The sequence below is a fragment of the Corvus hawaiiensis genome, chromosome 3 (genome assembly GCF_020740725.1).
Source record: "Corvus hawaiiensis isolate bCorHaw1 chromosome 3, bCorHaw1.pri.cur, whole genome shotgun sequence".
NCBI lineage: Eukaryota > Metazoa > Chordata > Aves > Passeriformes > Corvidae > Corvus > Corvus hawaiiensis.
In genome coordinates, this window is record NC_063215.1 from 4,603,395 (window position 1) to 4,623,705 (window position 20,311).

General features: G+C 42.4%; 1 protein-coding gene across 3 annotated transcripts in view; it reads right to left on the minus strand.

Moving 5' to 3' along the window:
* Window positions 1–20,051, minus strand: part of TFAP2D (transcription factor AP-2 delta) — a 52,057-nt gene extending 32,006 nt beyond the window's left edge. The window contains exons 1-5 of one of the 3 annotated variants that reach the window (XM_048299335.1): window positions 19,941–20,051; window positions 18,502–18,999; window positions 14,909–14,969; window positions 3,264–3,429; window positions 483–601 (exon numbers count right to left, since the gene is read on the minus strand). In XM_048299335.1, the coding sequence (XP_048155292.1) occupies window positions 483–601; window positions 3,264–3,429; window positions 14,909–14,969; window positions 18,502–18,999; window positions 19,941–19,979 (883 nt within the window). In that variant the 5' untranslated portion in view covers window positions 19,980–20,051. Of the gene's footprint in view, window positions 1–482; window positions 602–3,263; window positions 3,430–14,908; window positions 14,970–18,501; window positions 19,812–19,940 lie in introns of those variants that run through there. The other 2 variants (XM_048299336.1, XM_048299334.1) reach the window with 2 other exon arrangements.
* Between the last annotated feature and the right edge of the window lie 260 nt (window positions 20,052–20,311).

Genomic DNA, 20,311 nt, shown 5'->3' on the forward strand with positions numbered 1-20,311 from the left:
AAGGCCAAGAAAGTATCTCCTGGGCCTGTCTAGATATTATCTGAAAACAGATTTCATTCATTTATGTGTGTGGGGAAAAGGCTTGTCTAAATATTATGTTTTCTTAGGGGAGAAAAAAAATCATCACATTTTTGGACCAGCTCCAGGAAATTCACAAGTTTAAAAAAAAGAAAAAGGAAGATAAACAAACCCACTATAGAGTTGGTATAAGACATTAATCTCTCTCACAAGAACACTCGGATGATCGATTTGTAAGCACAAATCAATGATGAGGAAACTGCAGGACTAAGACACTTGCTGGGGGCCAAGATATCTCAGAATGAACTTCCATTTTGCCACTCACTCTGTCTATGGCTTTAGGCAAGTCAGATCTCTTTCTACAAAATACAGATTATGGAATTTAATCCTATGGCTGGAAAAGGTTGCATACAATGAAACATTTTAATTATGGTTATATTATATTGCAATATTAGAGACCCTACCTTCTACCAAGGAAGTCAAGAGTGTGACATTTGCTGCTTTTCTTCTTCCTGCAGGCAAATTGAGTCCCAGTCTGTCTAATTTTTCTCGCAAGCAGCGTCCTCCGTTCTTGGATTTTGCCCTATCATGAGAGAACAGAAGGAAAGAGAGACACTTGTCATTATTCTGCACCTTTTTCCCATGTTAATATAAGCCTAGAAATTGTACATAATTTGCTGACAAATGTGTGGGGTAATGCCTGCAGTAGTGACACCAATGGGAAATATTTCAGAGCTGTGTTCTTAATGTCCTGCTTGATCTATGTGAGTCTTTAACATTGGTTCTTTGGCAGAGTTAAAGATTTTAATGCCTGTCATGGGGGCATCAGATCTTCAGGCAGCTTTCCACCTAGTGGAGCCCAGTGTCCTGATTAGGGCACAGAGCCTGGGTTTACAGTGACTAAATATAAATATTGACAGTGCACACACTTATATCTGATTTAACCAAGCCAGGTTCCAAAGACAAATTAGAGAGAAACATGACCTTCTAGAATTAGATTAAACAGATATCCACAATGAGTGGACTTTACCCATGTGGCTTGTCTCACTCTTAAAGGAGGCCAGATAGCTACTTAAATGTAGATGTCTATGTGGAACCCAGCTCTAACTATCCCCCTACAATTTATGTAGAGACTTGGGTACTCAGAAATGTTGTCTACAAAGCCCAAAACTTACAATGAATAAGGACAAGGCAATAGGAAATGCTGAAGCTAAAATCTCAGCCATCATTGGTTATCTGTGCCCCTATGCCAAACACCTACATCCTTTGTTCTCACAAAATGAGTCCTGGTGTGTCCCAGGGCTGCTTTTCTGCAGCACCTCAGTGTTTGAACCGTTTGAGATATATCCACTTATGCAGCAGACGTAGGTTCAAATTCTTCCTCAGCCTGAGGGAATTTTAACCTATGTCTTTCAGACAGATGCAGCAGCCAGCTAACAGCAAATAACAAATGTTAAAATGCTTAAACAATGAGTAAAACAGTGACTGGAACCCAGATATCTCCCATCCCAAATGAATGACCTGTCCATTAAATAGGTAAGAGTCTACACCTTTGCTTTTTTACAACAAATACATAATTAACCCCAAAAGAGATTGAGGGGCCCTCGGCTTAGAAAAAGTAATCACTAACTAAATATTTGGAGGTTCCGGTTCAATTTCCTTCAGGCAGAGGAAGGAACCAAGCATGCAGTCATTTGGATATCTGTTTTTATGCATTAAGAAATACCACAACTTTGGCCACACTGTTTGTCAGGAAATATCTTCCGAAAAGAATTTTTTCTTTATTCAGAAGAACACTTTATTCCCAAAGCAAGCTGCTTGGGAAAATAGGTAACCAATGACTGCTGACAGGATGCAAAAACAAGCCTTCTGGATCTCAGGCAAACAATCAATGAGATTTTGTTTTCCTACATCTTTCCTAGTCAAATACAGAGTGTTTGAGCCTGTTCTCTAGCTGTGAAACCCTCAGTTACAAACTGACCAAATCTGTTCAATTGCACTCTTTGATTCATAAAACAGAATTAGCAGGCTGTGAGAAGTCCCTGGCTTTTGCAAACTCCTGAACCATGCCCAAGGTTAATTTGGGAGAGGAGATACTTAGTCTGGGTGAAAAACCTGTGGGGATCATTCAAGCATTTTAACAGAGGAGAGAAGGGAGCCCCCACATTCAAGTCGATGCCCTTGAATCCTTAATAGCTTGCACTGTATTGATGAAATCTACAGCATGAGTTTTTAAAGTGAAAATTAGCTGAAGGTTGTTTCTCTAGGATGAAGCAAATAGAGGGGAAAATTTTGGCAGATGTAGATTTTGGATTTCAATGCCTATAGAGGCAGTTAAATGAGACTTATGCCTTGAAAACAATTTGTGGTCTGCAGCCATTATTCCCCAAGATGGCTCAAGACAGCTCTTGAATGCCTGCATCTCTCAGGCTGGTTTAAACGACTTTCAGTAGAAGCACGAGGATCAGTGTGGCCTTCAGTGCCAGCAGTGAAATAGCCGATGACTTTCCAGCTAGTTTTGATCAAAGGGTGTTCAAGCAGCTGATGCCATCTGAGCTGACGCCTCAGGGACACCACGACTTAGATATGCCTGGATGAATTACAGTTGCCTCCTAGTTTTCCTCTTGCAATGTGAGGTACAGTCTGCCCTTTTCCTTCTTTCTGCTCCTGCTCTCTGCAGGTGTCTGCTCTGGTCAGGGAAGGGTCAGAGGCAAAAGTTTGCCTAATTATTTGCTTATCCTCCAGTATTTCACAAAAAGAAAAGTAAACTCATCTTATTATGTGGCTTTTGTGGTCAAGAGACATGCAAAGAAAGGAAGAAAAAGGCATCACTACACCTCAGTGGGTTAGGTCTTTTTGTTGAGTGAGTGCTGTAACTATTCTTGGCAAAACAATTTGCTTTGAGATAGTTTCTAGGAAAGAATTTAGATTTGTATCTCTGGTGAAATTTTCCACACATTTAATTTCCTTTTTTTTTTTCTCAAAACAAGTCAAAGCAACATCTCTCCATGTCTGATGAGTAACTCAACAGAGGAGGTAAAAAAAAATCAGTTTGATGAAAGGTGTAAACTTCCTCATTTATTGAAAATTCCCCAGTGTTCCCTCCTGATCCATCGCCTTCTGTTTACCTCAAGTATGACCACCTATCCAAGTAGGGAAAGAGAACAGAGCCTATCTGTTGAAAATAAAATAATTACAGCAATTACAGCATTGTCTAGGAGTAGTTGTTCTCACCTTCAACTTACCTTCTCAAAATACCTCCGAGGAGGGAAGCGTTGAGGCATTCTGGGGGTGAAAGGCGCCTCTTCACCTCTGCAATGGTCACTTTGTACTTGGAAGTGGAGCTGAGCAGAGACAAACGACCAGGAACAGAGCAGAACAGGTCGGTGGGGTTGACAACACAGGTGCCACCTACAATAAAAAGGAAATATTAGAGTGGGGTAAAACTTCACCTTCTGTGTTTTGACAAACTCAACCATGAAGAACAATTCTGTGGTTCTGTTGTGGTTGGTTTTGTTCAGGTTTGGTTTTTCTTATGGCGTGTGTGGTTTGGCTTTCTATAATATTATTGTTTTGAGAAAAATGAGTGTGTTGAAATTTCAGTGTGGGAACAGTGAAGTATTAGATTTCATAAGCTTCACAGTCAAAATACATCATTATGGCCATTTGATATCATTTGATTTCATGCTCTGAAAAAATTACCTATTATCACTAGTCTCTTCAGTCTAGTATGATTAAAAAAATAATATTGAACCATCACTCACAATTTAAAAAAACACTGTTTGTGAAAAATTTAGGACATTGGTTCTAATGAGAAATGTTAATTCTCATAGCAGTGTTTAGGATTATGAAGATGCAAGAACACTATGGGTTTGCAGTGATTTTCAGCAAGAACAGCTTTCCACACCTTTGAACTCATAAATTCCTTCCAAAGTTAGGTCAAATCCTCAGCTGATACTAATGATTGAAATCTATTGAGCTACATCAGTTTATCTCAGGTTAGTTCTGCAATTGTTTATTTCTTGACAGTGGCCATTACTTGGCCTGGGTCTAAAACTGCTGAATGATCACCAAATCTTTCAGTCAAGACTGTGATCAATAACTCCTCAGGCAAAACCGAGCTTTTAACTTAAAGTTAATATGAGAGAGAGAAAGAGAGAAAACTTTCTTTGCAACTGATCCAAGAGAGTAGAACAAACTCCCAGGGAGAGCAAGAAATAATCTTAAGGACTAACACATATTTTATCACCAAGCACAAAACACTTTTCTTTGACCTGCCTTCTCCAACCTGACTACAATAAAAATTTCTGTGGAAGAAATGAATCTTACCACTGCATGCACTCTTCATCCCTGGGGGAAAGGTGAGAAAAAAAAGAATGAGCTGCATATGACAGTGATATAAATATATAATTCAATGCACTACTAGAAGGAGTTCAGATGGTTTATGTGAGGATGATATAAAGACCTTCTTAGAGCACAATTAATCTGTGCTCATCATTCGTGCTTAGAGGAAACATATTGTACCTTTTAAGATACCCTGATAATTTCTTTTTTCCTGTGAACACCTTAATATTTTTTAACTACAAGAGTTCACTGTGTTACGCTTAAAAATTTTAGTTTCTAGCCTAAATTCTGTAATGAGAATAGAATAGAATAGAATGAAAATAAAAAGCTCATTTTAGACAAGATCCTACACCTTTCTCTTTATCATCTTACACGTGCAGCCCTCTTAAAATTAAGGTGACTCTGTTCCACTTCTCCCAGAGACAGACTGAAGGATGAACCTTCATTAAATGCAGACTATTTCTTGCTTACATAAGGCAAACAGAATTTCTTTCCAAATATTTCAGCTCTTGAAGGTATATTTAAACATTTGTGCTGACAGCAACACCAGAAAAGAACATCTCTTGGTATCAATCCCAGATGGGTGAGATCCTGACTCAGTACAGCAGGGTATTTTATGACTTCTAATTATGTTCCAGGGCAGATATTAGTGTCCACTTCTTAGACAGGATGTAGAGACAATTCATGCATCACCAAAATATAGACACATCAAGGGCACTGATGCACATTTTTCACAGCTCAAAGCTACAATTAATGAGCTCATACACTCAAACACAGAAATCTGGCGCCACACTCCTGAAATAATTTTGGATCTGTGTTGTTTTGGTGTGTTTGGGTTTTCTTTGGTGGATTTTTTTTTTTTTCCAGAAACCTGTAAATATTTTCAAGCAACATTTTCAAACTTCTGGTCTGTCAGGTACATTTGTGAAGAGCGTTAACACTGACTAGATCTGTTTGTTTGGCATCTGCTACACAATGCATATACACACGTGTATATATATATACGTGTCAAGAAAACAGTAGCACTGTGTACATATTTATTTACTTCAGTGAGTCTGTAGATTTTATAACGAGTGAGACTCTACTGAAATCAGTGTCAGATTAAAGTTCATCTCCTTGCCAGGTTAAGCCAGTATGTGCACCCTTTATGCCAGATAAATAATTGTTCCTTTATTCCAAAAACCTGTTACCCTGCAGCTGCTCCTACCCTAACCAGAATTTACTGAAACACTTCTCATTACTATTTAGTAGAAAGTTGCTTACAGTCTAGAATATTTTAAAATTTCATGCCTAAGCAGCATGATCTAAACCAAAGCAATTCCAGGTAAGCCAGGTATGGATTAAAAGTAAAAGAAATCAGCAAGTCTAGGTCATTTGCTTTCCAGAAACATGGGGAACAAGTAGCAAATTACAAGAAGATAAAATCTATTGCATAAAATTATTTCACTATATTAATTATTCATTGACACAGCAACAGAGAGCGGTGTGGTGCTTTCTAGATGAAGATATGTCTTTGTCACAAACTGTGTGCATTTTTGAAGGCATGAATTTCCTACCACAAATACCACCTTGCAGTGGAGATGGATGAGGTCCTGGCCTTTACACCATGTGGTAAACAGGAAAAGGAATGGAGGGCTGCTGGAAAGAGAGAGGAAAGGAGAAGGGCAGCCACACGGGAAGATGAAGGATTAGGTTTCTTGCCAAACACATGCTTCAGAGTATTCCTTCCTTCCTTCTGATCATGTGTTAGAGTGGACAAATGATTTTGTGAAGCAGCTTAACATGAAGACCACCACCACAAGACATATTTTAAGTTGAACTAAACAGCAGTGGCAACAACCAGCTTTTTTTCCCGTCAGCACAATGCCACTACGAGTGCTGTTGGAAAAGTCAATCCTCACTTAATTGTTAAGCCACTCCTGTCATAACAGTGTATTGAGAGGTGGGATGCTAAGACACCAGCAGAAGAAGCAGAAATAATGCCTCAAAGACAAAGTGGAAATAATGCCTTTTGTGAGTCTAGCGATTCAACCTGGAGATCCCTATTCCTCTCAGCAGCTCTTACTGGCTTTGGAAATCTTTACAGACTGACTTCTGGTGACAGGATACATAGCACCCCCTCAGCTCATCAAATGAAGAGCCCCACATGCAGGAACAGCAAAGCAATGTGCCCACAAGTGTGCATGAAGAAGGGAAAGCTGTGGCCCTTGCACCCTGACTCGTTATCCATGGCATTTGTCCTGCAGCAAAGCCAGAAAAAGGAAAAGGAGAGCAGGCAGACAGTGAGATAACTGGTAGGATCACCCAGCTGATTGCCTCCACAGTTTTGGGCTCTGAGTACCACGTGAAATGGGCCTGTGAATGTTAAGAAGACTCTTTTTAGGACAACTGTTTATTCCCACAGGGAACTGATTACGTGGTGTGGTCTGACTTCATCTGCTGCCATAAGATACTATTTTGGAGTTGACTGTAAATGGTGATGGTTGTGCTCTTACAGCCACAGAGGTCTGAAAACACAGGCAGGACAAGATTTAGTTGAAAGGAGAATTATATTTTATATTGCAACAGATAGATTAGGGAAAAAAAATTAAAGAAGGGAAGATTTCAGGCACTCGAACCCTTCTTTAAGGCTTCTCTTTCATCCAACTCTATTCAGTTTCTTCTTTATTCATAGCAGAGTTTTACTCTCTGATCTATCATTTTCATGTGGATTCAATTAATACAATTGGTCACAAGATAAAAATGGGTGGGAAAGAGCGATGCTTTGTGCAGCTGACCTCATCTAGGCGAGAGACCAAGGGCCCAAAACTGCTGTATACTGAATCCCCAAAGCACCTCAAGAGATTATATGTAACCTGATGTAGTTAAAGATGTTCCTGCTCATTGCAAAGGGTTGGACTAGATGACCTTTAACGGTCTCTTCCAACACAAAATAGTCTATGATTCTAATCTATGATTATTTTCAAGTGGCCTGAGGGAGAGGAATGACAAAATACTAAGTTCATTTTTATTAGTTTACTTTGGGGGCCCAATCCTTTTCCTTCTAACCGACTGGTTCATGCTCAACACAGTGTCCTCTTCATGAGAATTGTGCTTTTGCTTTGTTTCCCAAGCCTAGAACAAACAAAAGTTAGGCTATGGGATGCTGGAAAAGGTAGTCAGAGCAAACATTGGGAGACTCTTTTCCTTTCCTTATTCCCATTTCCCCATCAAATAGCACATGTCAGTACAAAATGCCAACACAAGCTGATGATGGGTTGTGCGGATGACAGCGGGGAGAACAGAGTCATGCTCTACCCCACCCATCTTGTCAACACAATGAAAATCGCAATAATGCACGTGGCGAGGAGAGCTTGGTCTGTTTTGGTTGCAGGTTCCCTTTGTACAGATGAAAAGAACAATAGGGTGGCTGGAGGTGGTGGTCTATTCTGATTAAGTCACTTAGGCACTTGCTGAAAGGCAAAGCTCCCTTACAACATCAGAGTTAAGTATTTGTGCATCCTTTGACTGGTAAAACCAATATTCTAAAATATTTTTTATACTTTTCATAAGCAATAGGGTTTTTTTCATCAGGAATGAGAGAGAGAAATGTCTGTGGATGTCACTAGATGGTTATTACACTTTAAATACAAATATTTTTTTTAAATGTGTGTCTATAATTTTGTATACCCTAACATCTGCAAATTCATTTTGTACTTGTTAATTGTAACACCCACAGTATGATAAGTGTTTTATATTCATTCAATACAACATAGTCCCTTTCTCCAAGATATTCACCTGTAAATGTCATGCACCTGTGTAAGGAAACATCATAATACACTGGTGACAACAGTGCAGAAGTGCTGCTTATTTTGTTTTTCAGGATATACACATTTGTGTACTTGTGTACATTATTAAGTATAATCACGCCTGAATGTCGACAGATTGATCTTATATAAAATATTAATAGCACACTATGCTTTTTATTAGTCTATTATTTATATCTACAGGTGCTGTTTGTGGGAGCCTCCAGCTTATAGTATATCTTCTGCCCTGTGCTGAAATTCTGGCAAGTTTACAGTACGTTACAAAATGAAGACATTAGAATCTGCCTCTCCTTAGCTTTTTCCCCCCCTATCATGTAGCAAATGTAAGCAAGCAGTTATCAGTACAGATTTTATGAGTACTACTTAATCCCATCTTCAGTTCCAAAATGTCTATAAGCAATTTAAAATGTTCTCCAAATTATCCTCACATGACCCAGTCATTAATATCAGGAGCTAAATATTCAAAACTCTAAAACTCATCTACATTTGTCAGGAAAAACAGAAAGTACTGCTTTTTTTTTTTTTTTTTTTTTTTTACAGTTATTCTTTTGGTTTCATTTAAGTTAACAAACTTTGCATCACATAGTAGCCAAGTAAAACCAGCTCATTCCACGAACAGAAACAATTCCAAGATGTCCCTCACTACAACATTCATGCCAGGAAAACAAAGACATGCCTGCATGCACAGAACATGAGGAATTTTTAGACATAAACCAAAAGATTCAGAAAGAGTGAGGGTATCACCAGCAGTTTTTAAGACCAGCCTCTTACTTACACCGTGTTTTTAAGGATATAACAGCTGTAAGAGTTTAAGACTAAACAAGGTTTAAGAAATAGCTTAGGGTAAGCAAGGTGGAAAACAGAATAATACAAATAAGTGGGGTTGTTACAGGAAACCAACTTTAAAGATTGTATGAACATGTAAAAAAATCTCATGCCCCCAGGACCAGCCCTCCATTATCGAGGTGTGTCAGCAGTGACACAGGAGAAATTCTGCAGCTCCTGGGCTGGCGGATAAGATCCAAACCAGAGCCAAAAGATATCTGCTCCATTCCTCTTTCCCATACACAAGCCACAGGAACTAACCAGCACTTTCCAATGCCTCTCCAGTCTCTCTGTGCCAGTGGCTTGGGAAAACCGCTGAGTGCTGCTGGCGAGTGCTTTCGACACTGCTGGCTCCTGCAGGACAAAGGCTTGGGCAGGCTGTGTGCGGTGTGGGTTGTGCGTGTGAAGGTGTGGTAAAGGTTTGAGGCTCTGCCCGAGGCGTCCCAGGAGTGGAGCAGAGTGAGGGATGTTGAAGGGAGAATCTGTCTCAGGAACCACTGGCTGGCTGTGTGTGTCCTGTATGTGTTGTGTGTTTGCTGTGTGTCCACTTGTCGTGTGCTCTTACACACTTCACTCCCAGCCTGTGTGCCTGAGTTTATGGGATTCCAAGGGCAGCTCTGTGCACATCCCGCGTGTGCCTGGTTCCAAAATCTCCGCTGAGGCAGGCAAAGCTGGGACTGTGCAGATCACAACACCCCACAGCTCGAAATGGAGCGAAGTGAGATAGAAAAGATACAATACACAGCTTCTATCCCAGCAGGAATGGGGAGAAGCACAGAGTCCCAAAACCGGTGAGAACCCAGCCCAAGGACTTTCCATGACCCTACTGTCCACAGCCAGAAAATACACCTTTTGTAGATCAGCAGGGAAAACAAAAAAACAAACAAACAAACAAACAAACAAAAATCTCAAAAAAACCCCACCAAACCTCAAAGAGACGAACAAAACCTCGCCGAAAGATCAAACCAAAATAAAACAAACCATCAAGCAAACAAACAAACAAGCAAAAAAGCTCTCAAAACCCAGCCTGATATCTTCGCCAAACTTCTGCCAAAGGTCTGGCCGGGGCCAGGAGCGGAGGGTGCTGCCAGCTCCACTCCCTCCCGGCCCGGCGGAGTGCTCGGTGTCCGGGCAGAGCCCGGCAAACCCGCGGCTCAAGCCCCTCCGTCCCCTTCCCCAGCCCCAAACTCCTGGCGAGTTGGAAGTCGCCGAATGATTTGGCTTTAGTCGGCTGGAGATTATCTCAGCTGGAGCCGCGAAAGCCATTAATTAAGCCAGCTATTTAGGATTTTAATGCGATTTAAATTGGCCCTTGGAACAGAAAAGAAGAGAAAAGAGGAAGACAACAGCGCTAATGACAGCGCGTTAAGATCTGAACACAATGATGGGCTATTACAGGCGTCCCGAGGCTCTTGTAAGGTTCAGAAGAGCCAGGAAAAGGGAAGGAAGGGCCCAACAAAGAGAAGACAAGGAGGTGATCTGCCCTACCCGCGGTGGGCTCAAAACTGGGCGCGGAGACAGGGTCCAGCCGCAGGGATGGATCCTAATCCGCGCACCGAGCCCAGCTCCAGCGCCTGGAGCTGCCGGGTGGGCTGGGAGACCTGGAGGGGACACGGCAGGGCTCTGGGGCGGGGTGCTGGGAGCGGGTGGGGGTGCTCCGGCAACACGCTGGGAATAGAGGAGGACAAGACTGACCAGGGAACTCCAGGCGGTTTGCCAGAGCAGGGGATAGCAAGGTGAAAGGGTCTTGAAGGTCTTTTTAACCTAAACTATTCCTTGGTTTTATGATTCTGTGTCCCAGGTGCCCGTTCCTTCACCCCGGGATGCCTGGGGAGGTGGTAACACCCCAGCACCCTATTTTTTCCCCTTTGGTTTCCGCACAAAATAGCACGGGAGAAGATTCTACTGGGGCGAGGTGCAAAGCCCTCAGCCCCTGCCTTCACCCGCCCCCTCCAACCTCCTGCCCAAAGCCTCATCCCTAATGACTGAGTCGTTAGGAGGTAGTTTGGAGTGTCAAAAATTAAAATTAGAGTGGGGGAGAGGATCAAGACTCGGCAAGTGCCTTTCAAATGAGAGGTGATACCACGACTAAGTACATAAAAGGCAGAGGCGAGAAAGGGGAGCGTCTCTCTCCAGATTTTATTGGTAGACTTTATGGTGACTGATGCTTGAGCTTTTAAGAAGAGGGTGGTTATTTTCTTTCTTTCTTTTTTCTTCATCTTTTTCTTCCTTTTTTTTTCTTTTCTTTTCTTTATTTTTTTTTTTTAATCAAATAAGATCTGAGGGTTGTTCCTAGCCAGGCACTAATGCATTCGGATGTCAGTCACCTCTAAGCGATTTGACAAACTCAAGATCTCTTAAAACGTGCAGAGTTCAGATCATATTAATTCCCCAAAAATGTTTTGATTCAAAGTAGTTTGTATTTTATGTTGCCAAGGGCAATCGAAAAAGAGCTATTGCCGATAGGTTGGCCCTTCTCTCTTCATGGCCCAGAGGCGATAGCAGTATTTAAGCTTCTGAAATTAGCCTGGGGCAGGAACGATGGATGATCACAAAGCGAAACAAGAGCTTTTTTTGGAGTTTGCCATCTCGATTTCATAAAACGATGCAGGCCAAATGTCACCGTGTTGTCTTTTTAATCCAAATATATGGAGGTGAGGACACCAAGCCTGCATACACTTCATGTCCGAGGGATGGGGAAGGGATGGGTGTGGAAGGGGGCTTGGATGGCATTTCAAAAAGAAGTGTGTAGGTCCTCCCTCCCTTCCCCCCCCCCCAAAAAAAAAAAATATTCAAAAAGAGAGAAAGAAAGGAAAAGAGAGAGACAAATCAAACAGGAACCAGGTTATTCTGCTTTTTAAATGGCAACCTAGAGAGGAATTAAAAGGGAATGGTATGTAATAAAAGCCTGAGACGATTAATAGGAAAGTATAAGAGGGGAGGGATTTTTTTAATGATTAAAAACCACAGACGACTCCTGTAAATAGAAGCTTCATTTCTTCAAGTGATTTCTTTTGAAACGAGCGATCTGAATATTCAACTTTAAGGCAAAGCTCCACTCTGTATGTACAACATTAATATGATCTCTGCAGAATTTGGTACTCAGAAATATTAACATATCAAAGCCGCTGCCTGAGGCTAGAGAAGCTATCGATACACGAGCAGTAGGAAAAGTAAAGATTATTGGTTCTGATGGTTAGAGCAGGGAAGCTCCGGGCTAAATCCTGCACACCATTAACTGAAAGTGATAGCATGGGGATCTCTGCCCTGGAATCGGTGGCAAATATTTTCTCTAGCTAGTAATTAGCTCGCCAGCACCTAAGCCTTGCAAAAATCTTTTACTTTCCGAGCCTCATTAAAAGCAAACACCAAATCACTGCACTAAACAATCTAGAAAGCAGCTGATATGTGCAATGGCAGCCAGAGATGGAAGCAGGGAAGAGCCATGTTTGTGATGTTTGTCATTCTCATCAGTATTAATACCTGGACTGCAAACCATGACACTTTTTAGGGATTGCTTTTTTTAGACAGGACTAGGGAATGGTGTGTTCCTCTGGGAAAGTATCTGGGAAGTTCTTTCTTTCTTTCTTTCTTTCTTTCTTTCTTTCTTTCTTTCTTTCTTTCTTTCTTTCTTTCTTTCTTTCTTTCTTTTTCTTTCTTTCTTTCTTTCTTTCTTCCTTCCTTTCTTTCTTTCTTTTTTCTTTCTTTCTTTCCTTCCTTCCTTCCTTCCTTCCTTCCTTCCTTCCTTCCTTCCTTCCTTCCTTCCTTCCTTCCTTCCTTCCTTCCCTCCTTCCTTCCTTCCTTCCTTCCTTCCTTCCTTCCTTCCTTCCTTCCTTCCTTCCTTCCTTCTCCTGTTTTCCTCCTGCTACTAAAACACTAAAAAGCAACCTTGTACAAAATATATGTATATATTAGTGACAAAAAATAAAATAAAAAGTCTGACACGAGATGTTTAAAATATTAGGGAAGCCACTCTCGAGTTAATATATTCTTATTGATCTATTACTAGAAGAGAAGTGTGATTTATTTATACTGGATACTGTATAGCGCTTAGGCGCAGGATGTTTTGATTACTGCTAACACCTATCGCTTTTTTTGAAGTCGGACAAAATATTTATTATGTATTTTTAATATACATTTGAAACTTATACTCTTGCCTTTGATATCTTCCCTGAATATGCCAAGAAACAGATAGCAGTGCAGGAGTAGTTCAGCACTTAAACCAGGGTTCAGAAGACCTTGCATTTTCATGCTGGATTTCTTTTAGTATCAATCTTTAAATCCTTGAATAATTTGATCTCTTTAAAAAGAGAGAGAGAGGGAGAGAGACAACACTACCATCATCTGCACAGGTAATTGGAGTCTCCTTAAGAGGAGCTGGAGAGCTGAATAAACTCGAGTTGAGTTGAGCTGAGCTTTGAGACGCCCTTCAACTGGGAAATGAGAACCGCCGTCAAACACGACAGACACAGACCCCAGCTGATGGGGACTCAGTCTGCCTCTCTTTCAGCTAACGATCTCCGCTTCTCGGAGGTCAGCTCTCGGATCAAACCCGAAAGAATTATCACTCTTCCTAGGGATAATTATCCTTCTTCCTCGGGATAATTAGAATACGCTGAAATCCGAGAGACAAGGACTCGGGCAGGCGCAGGCGCCGGCAGCGCGAGTGGGGCAGGAGTTTGCAGGGCTCTCTCCACAGCTTCCCGCCAGCGGTGCCAAGGGAGGGGACAGCAGGGTTGGAGTCGCCCGTGGCTGTCCCCGAGCGCGGGGCCGGGGCCGCCCGCGGCGGCGAGGCGGGGCCGGGGCCGGGCGGAGCGGGGCGGCCGAGGGGAGCTGTCCCTTCAGCACCACCGCCACGCCGCTCCCGTCCCGTCCCGCGGCTCCCTCCGCCCGCCCTGCGCAGCCCCGGCACCGAGCCCGGCCTGCGGCGGTGCAGGGACAGAGCCCTGCCAAAGCCCCCTCCCCGGAGATAGCGGCGTGAAAGCCCGCTCCCCATCCCCCCCCACCCACCACCACAGTCGTGCGGGACTGGTGTTCCAGCAATAATTTTGTTTCAGTGGGACTGAAGTTTGTCTAAGGAAGTGATGGCTGAAAGCAGCTCCCTGCCATAATAGTTTGGCGTCACCCAAAATATCTCCTAAATGTCTGTTTTTCATGTTGGATATAATGAATAAGGGGATAACAGTACAAGAAATGTGCATTGTGAGAGGCTGAGTCTCCAAGTGTCCTCTCCCAGACTGCATTACGTGGTTTATATCGGGAATAAAAGGATGCGTTTAAGCTTGTGAGGAAAATGTGCTCCTGCGTTAGGCCTTTAGACCAGTGCTGTTTCTCTTCAGGGTAAATGACGGTAATAACAAACTCCCCGGGATATTGAGATTTCGCAAATGCTGTAGAGACGAGTATTTAACACGAGCTCCAAACCTCTCCTCTAACTTTGATGTTCGGTATTTACATTGACAGATGGTTATCAAATGAAGTGACACTCAAAAGAGAGTTCCACACCGGTCTGTAGCGGTACTGAAACCACATTTCCAAAAAAACTCCTCTTTTTTTTCCCTCACACGAGATCAAACTACCGGTTTAACAGCCCGGCGCCAGGGAACACGCTTCTCAAGCTATCAGGGATCATCCCGATTAAACAGGGCAATGTTACACCGAGTCAGGAAAACTCTGAATTCAGCGGGAGTATCCGAGAGCTACCGAGGAACAGATCGTTTGTAAAGTGCAAATGGACTGTGAAATGTGAAGTGCTCTAAGCGAGTTTGAACGTACTTCTGACAAACGGCAAATTACCACTTTTTCCGCAGTAAATCCAAACTACGCTAAACAGTGGGGGAGGGAAAGGCAGGGAGAAATGGAGAGGGAGGTATGTTTACAAAAACTGAGAGACGCAAGTATTTGTAACCTCTTACCTCTTCTTATCACACCTCCTTGCCCGTTGAGTACAAGTCCACACTGGGCCTCCACTGAGCTCTTAAGTAATGAGGGGGAAACAAGGAAAGAAAGGAAAGAAAGAAATCAGACACAGAAACCCACAGAGAGATCACACAGCTTTTGCTTTGTTACATGACTCGCCCAGGAACAATAGTTAAGGTGAACTGGAAAAACACAGTTACTCTCAGCGAGCCCAAGTGAAATCCTCCCACCATCCTGCCATCTGCCCCTACCCCAGCAAACGCAGAATAATTTTCCTTCCATTGCCAATTAAATACGGGAATTTATCCCGAACTGGCAACTTAGACCGGCAATTACATGGCAGGATAGACAGACAAACAAGTACTTTTGAGAGAAGTGTATTCCCGCTCTACAGTTGCACTCACAGAGGTAAAAACTTTAGTGTTTTTGTATGTTTGGCGGTATATTTATATTCGGGCACACAGCTGAATTCACAGATATCTTTTGCGACACGCATATACCGACTTAGAAAGTGTGCACAGAAGTAGACAAAGAGCACAAACAACAGATGACCTATTGGGCTTTGCCGGCTCCACAGAGTCGTGAGGGTGTTGTAACAATGCGTGTGTCCGCACATAGGTGGGGATGAATATGCATCTGTGCGCGCACACACACAGGCACCCATGTGTGAGTGTGGGGTGAAGAACCATCAAAAAACCTGCCTAGGGCTTCTGGTGCACGTCCGAAGAGATCTCACTTCTTTATTCTCCTGTTACAAGGCTGATTATTTGGGGATCTTCGCCCTCCTTAATAAATATTTTTATTGGAGTGATAAAAGACTTGAAAGGGTTGGGTTTTCTTTGGGTTTTTCCTTATGTTGGGGTTAAAAAAACACAACAAACCAAACCTAAATCTTTGCCCAGTGGAAATGTGTTAAAGACGCATTTTCCTCTACAAACAAACGAGGTATTGGACATGAAAGAGGCCTTTAAGGGTGTTAACCTATTCAACAGCCCGTGAAGAGTTAAGTAAATGAGGAGAGAGTCGGTGCATAATAAAAACCCCACTTTACAAAACAATCTTTACAGTCCTGGCTCTCTCCCCCACTTTCACCATATTGGCGCTGGCCCTGTAAGACCTTCCTTTTCAAGGCCCTTTTTTATTTTAAGTGTTCTGCCTTAAAGTGATTATGAAATCAATATGAAAAAAACTTGGCGACTGAGCATAAATTAAAGCGGTGATGGGAAAAGGTGTGACAGTTTTCTTTGTTGCCCATGGAAAATCTTTTTAGGGCACTGAAAGATGCCACTCCAGCTCCAAGACTGTTTGCATCTGTTAGGCTGACTTAAACCGCCCTCGAAACTATTGGACATTCACTTAAAATTCTGTGCAGGGAAAAGTATATTTACATTTGTTGCATTTGAAATGAGGCATATGCTGATGAACGTTTTAAAAAGAAAGACTAAGGAGAAAGGGGAAGACTGGTTAGACCACAATTTTGGTTTAAAAGTATTTCTGTGCAGTCCTGTTTCCGCTCGCCACCAAAACGCTTCCCTCTAAACCCGAAGTGATATTCGCGAGAGTCCAACTTGTTCTGAATCATCTAAGTCCTAACGACAAATATTAATATTTTCAACTTCTCACTGCTCAGGCTTTTTGATAGCTCTGCACACTCCCTCTTGTGTTCGGAAAAAGAGGGAGAAGGAAAAATAAAGAGGAGATTAAGTACAAACACCTAAGTATTTTATTTGATAATAACTTGTGATCGAAAAATTAATATTTTCCAAAGGAAAACTGTTGTTTTTCTTCTTCGTTAAATAAATAAAAACAGGCTGTGCCTCTAGCAGCTTAACCAACCTTTTTTTTTTTTTTTTTTTTTTTTTTTTTTTTTTAAGGGAAACATGTTGTTTGGTCGGATGACATTGCATAAATGACCAGTTGAATGGCACTAAGTCGAAAATTGGATAAACTATGGTGCTTTTTTGCCCGGGACTTAGGCATTGTCTGCTGTCTTGCAAACGTTCCTAATCCCCTCTTTTGAAAAATACAAGGCTTTGTGCCTGCCAAAGAAAAAAAATTTGTACAGATACAAAAAAATCAGCAGCAGACGTGGTTATAAAAAGGAGTAAATAGGTTTTAGTTGGGGTTGAGCAGTGAATGGCAGATTTTTTTTTTTTTTTTTGAGGGGGGTAACATAAGGAGATCCTTGTGAAAAATGTAAACAAAAAAAAATGGCCAGAGAGGATAAAATTATACAGTGAATATTAGTGGAGAAAACTAGGTTTAAATAGCTAGAGTTTCCTCATCTGAGGTATAAAAGATAACATTCTTTGTTGGTGGTTTATTTTCTTCCTAGGAAAAAAAAAAAAAAAACGGAAAAAAGAATTTCTTTTCCCTTATATAAAAAGATTGTTTGGATTATTTTGTTCGTGCTTTGATTTTAAGGGAAGTAAATAAACCTTAATATTACAAACTTCGGGTTGATTTTTCCCGCCCCCCCCAAGCCTTTGACCGCTACATCTTTTTGGAAAGACCAACATAGCCAGCTTTGTATGCCAGGAAGCGAGGTATGGGGGAAAAGTAAGTACTGTAAATACGGTCCCGTTTGTCTCTCCCTGCTGATGGGGAAGCCCTCAGTTCCTCAGCTCGTCGGGAGAAGGAAGGTTGGCTTTTGATTTGGGGCACATCTCGTAATGGGGGTTAGGTACAGGATGGCGTTGTTTGCAATTTTGGAAACCAATTTCATTTAAGCAGCCGGCTCAGTTTAGCGGAGGTGAATTTTTAGCGCTTGGGAAAGGATTTCTGAGCGGATAAACGTGAGCTTTTGATACACAGAAATTGGATTTTTCAAATGGGTCCAGGTGCCGGTTAGGGTGGAGTAGATGAATTATTAGATAGATAGATGGATGAATTTAGCTTTATCTGCTTTATCTCTCACCCTATTAACACCTAGATCAAAAATCGCGAGGCATTTTTATCATTCTGACTTTTTCTGACGAACATCTCTTTCCTCCGTTTATCCCTTTCCTCCCTCATATCTCGGAAGGTTTGCCTTTGTACGTCTGTCGGAAAGCAGATTTATTTCCTGCCCTGCCTTTTTTCTCTTTTCCTACTCCATGCCTTCCTTAAATCATTTGCCTGCTCTGTCGCTGCAAAGTGCTCCGCGCGCCGAAAGAAAGGAAAAGTTTAGGAAAAGCAAGAAGATGGGTTTGGTCTGGTTTGGTTTGGGTTCCGTGTGAGTGGGTCAGGGCTGGCACACGCACACGCACCCTGAAATCTCCGGGGGACCCTCATGGTCTCAGCCATCACAGAGACACAGCCCACGCGGCGAAGGCAGGAGCGAGGTTGTTTTTGTTTAATTTGTTTGTTTGGCCAAAGAAGTCCACTTGTTTGGTTGGGTTTTTTGTTTTTTTCCTTCCACATATTTTTCTTGCCGCTACCAGTCTGGAGGGGAAGGGCTCTGGATCGGATTTGGGATGACTCTTCCCTCCTTTGTATGAGCTATTCCGAGAAGAGGAAAATGGGGGTGGGGGTGGGGGTGGTGGGGGGGGGTCCAGGGCAGGGGGAGGGGAGGGGAAGGTACCTCGAAAGGAGATGGCATGCTATTTACCTGCAAATCGTCAGCTCCCGAGGCTGCAAGCCCAAGGCTTGGTCCTGGCAGGAGTCTTTGATCTGGATGCATCCCATATTGGGATCCATGGCTCATAAGAGACAGGTCGTGGCGGCGGTAAGCATCTAAGCACCCCAGCTCTCTCCTCTGCTCGTCCAAGCAGGAGGACTTGAGTGCCCGCGCATTGTGCAGGTTGATAAAATCAGTGGGTTCTCCATGGTGGATCTGCTGGTAATATTGCTGGGAGTGGTGGAGAGAGTTCAAGGAGTAAGCGTCGGGGTTGACTGCCGGGTGGCTGTGTTGGAACTCGTAGTGGAAGGACTGGTGGTGCAGTGGGGTGTACTGGTGGTTAGTGGAGAAGTACGGGGAGGCGAACTCGGTGCCCGTGGTAGAGTAAGTGAGAGGAGATGAGGAGGAATAGGCGACGGTCGAGTTGGCCACAGACTCCAGGCATCCAAGCTGCATCAAACGGTAACTGTTTGATCCGTCATGACGTATCTGAAAGGAAGAAGTGAAAAGAAGACCCCAAAACTGGAGGTTTGTCATTGAAAACCCCGGGTACGCTTCTTCCAACCACGCTGTCCTGCATAGCTTCTCCCCCTGCAGAAGCGTCTAAGCCTGCCAGCAGCAACCCCAGCAACAAAAGATCCTTTCCTACCTTGGGCTGGTGCCATAAAGGTCTGTTCAAAAAATCATAAACAGCCCAGCCTGCCCTTAATACTGTCCAGCAAAAGGAATCCACGCACTGAAATAAAAACTATCTATCTATCTATCTATCTATCCATCTATTCATCCATCTATCCATCCATCTATCCATCCACCTCCTGATCACAGCTGTAATATGGGGCTGACACAAAAAAAAAGTCATCAAACAGAGGAAACTACCGAGAATACACACAAGTCCCGTCCCTATGTTACAGCGTTACACATTGAGAAAGCTTTGCCGCCTGCTTGCCTTCCTTTCTTCCTTCCTTCCTTCTTTCCCTTCTTTTTTTTTTTTTTTGAACCCCTATTTTTCTTTCTTTTTAAAATAACGAATCAGATCCAAAATTCCCCCCCTCTTTTCCCTGCGTTTCGAAAGAAAGGAGAGTCCTGCTTTTTAGCGAGAACTCCCCATTCCTGGCGAGCTGGTGGTGATTTCTCTCCACTTCATTATATTATTAGGGGTATTATTCTGATTTTCGTTCTGGCAACGGTTTTAACGTGGTAATGAGTTGCCCTTGCTGGCGACAGATGTCATAACGAATTTTCTCTCTATACTTCTTTAAGTTATCTCTGAAGCCGGATTATAATTAAACGTAACGGTCCAATATGGATTTTAAAAAAATGGAAACAACCACACAGGCACATACACACACACACATATGCACACACACGCACACACACATCCACACACACGCGCGCACACACACACACACACACTCACACACACAAAATACCTCTGCATCGTGGACGAGACCTGGAAAGGTAGTTGACATTTTTTGGTTCTCCGAAAAAAAAAAAAAAAAAAAAAAAAAAAAAAAAGGAGAGGAAAAAACCCCCAACTCTGGATAAAACTCCCCTCTCCAAATTAAAAAAAAAAAAAAAAAAAAAAAAAAAAGGAAAAATTTGAAAAATCCAAAGTTCATGTATTTCCCCAATTTTTTTTAGAAAAAATCTCTACAGACAGAGAGAATTTGCAATGTATCTGCATAGATCAGATCTCTCGCTTTTCCATGCACCTCCTTAAAAACCTGTAGGAACAAAATTTTCCCTCTGCACAAAAGCTGCTCCCTGGATCAGATTTTGTACTTGCTGGGTATTTCTTTGG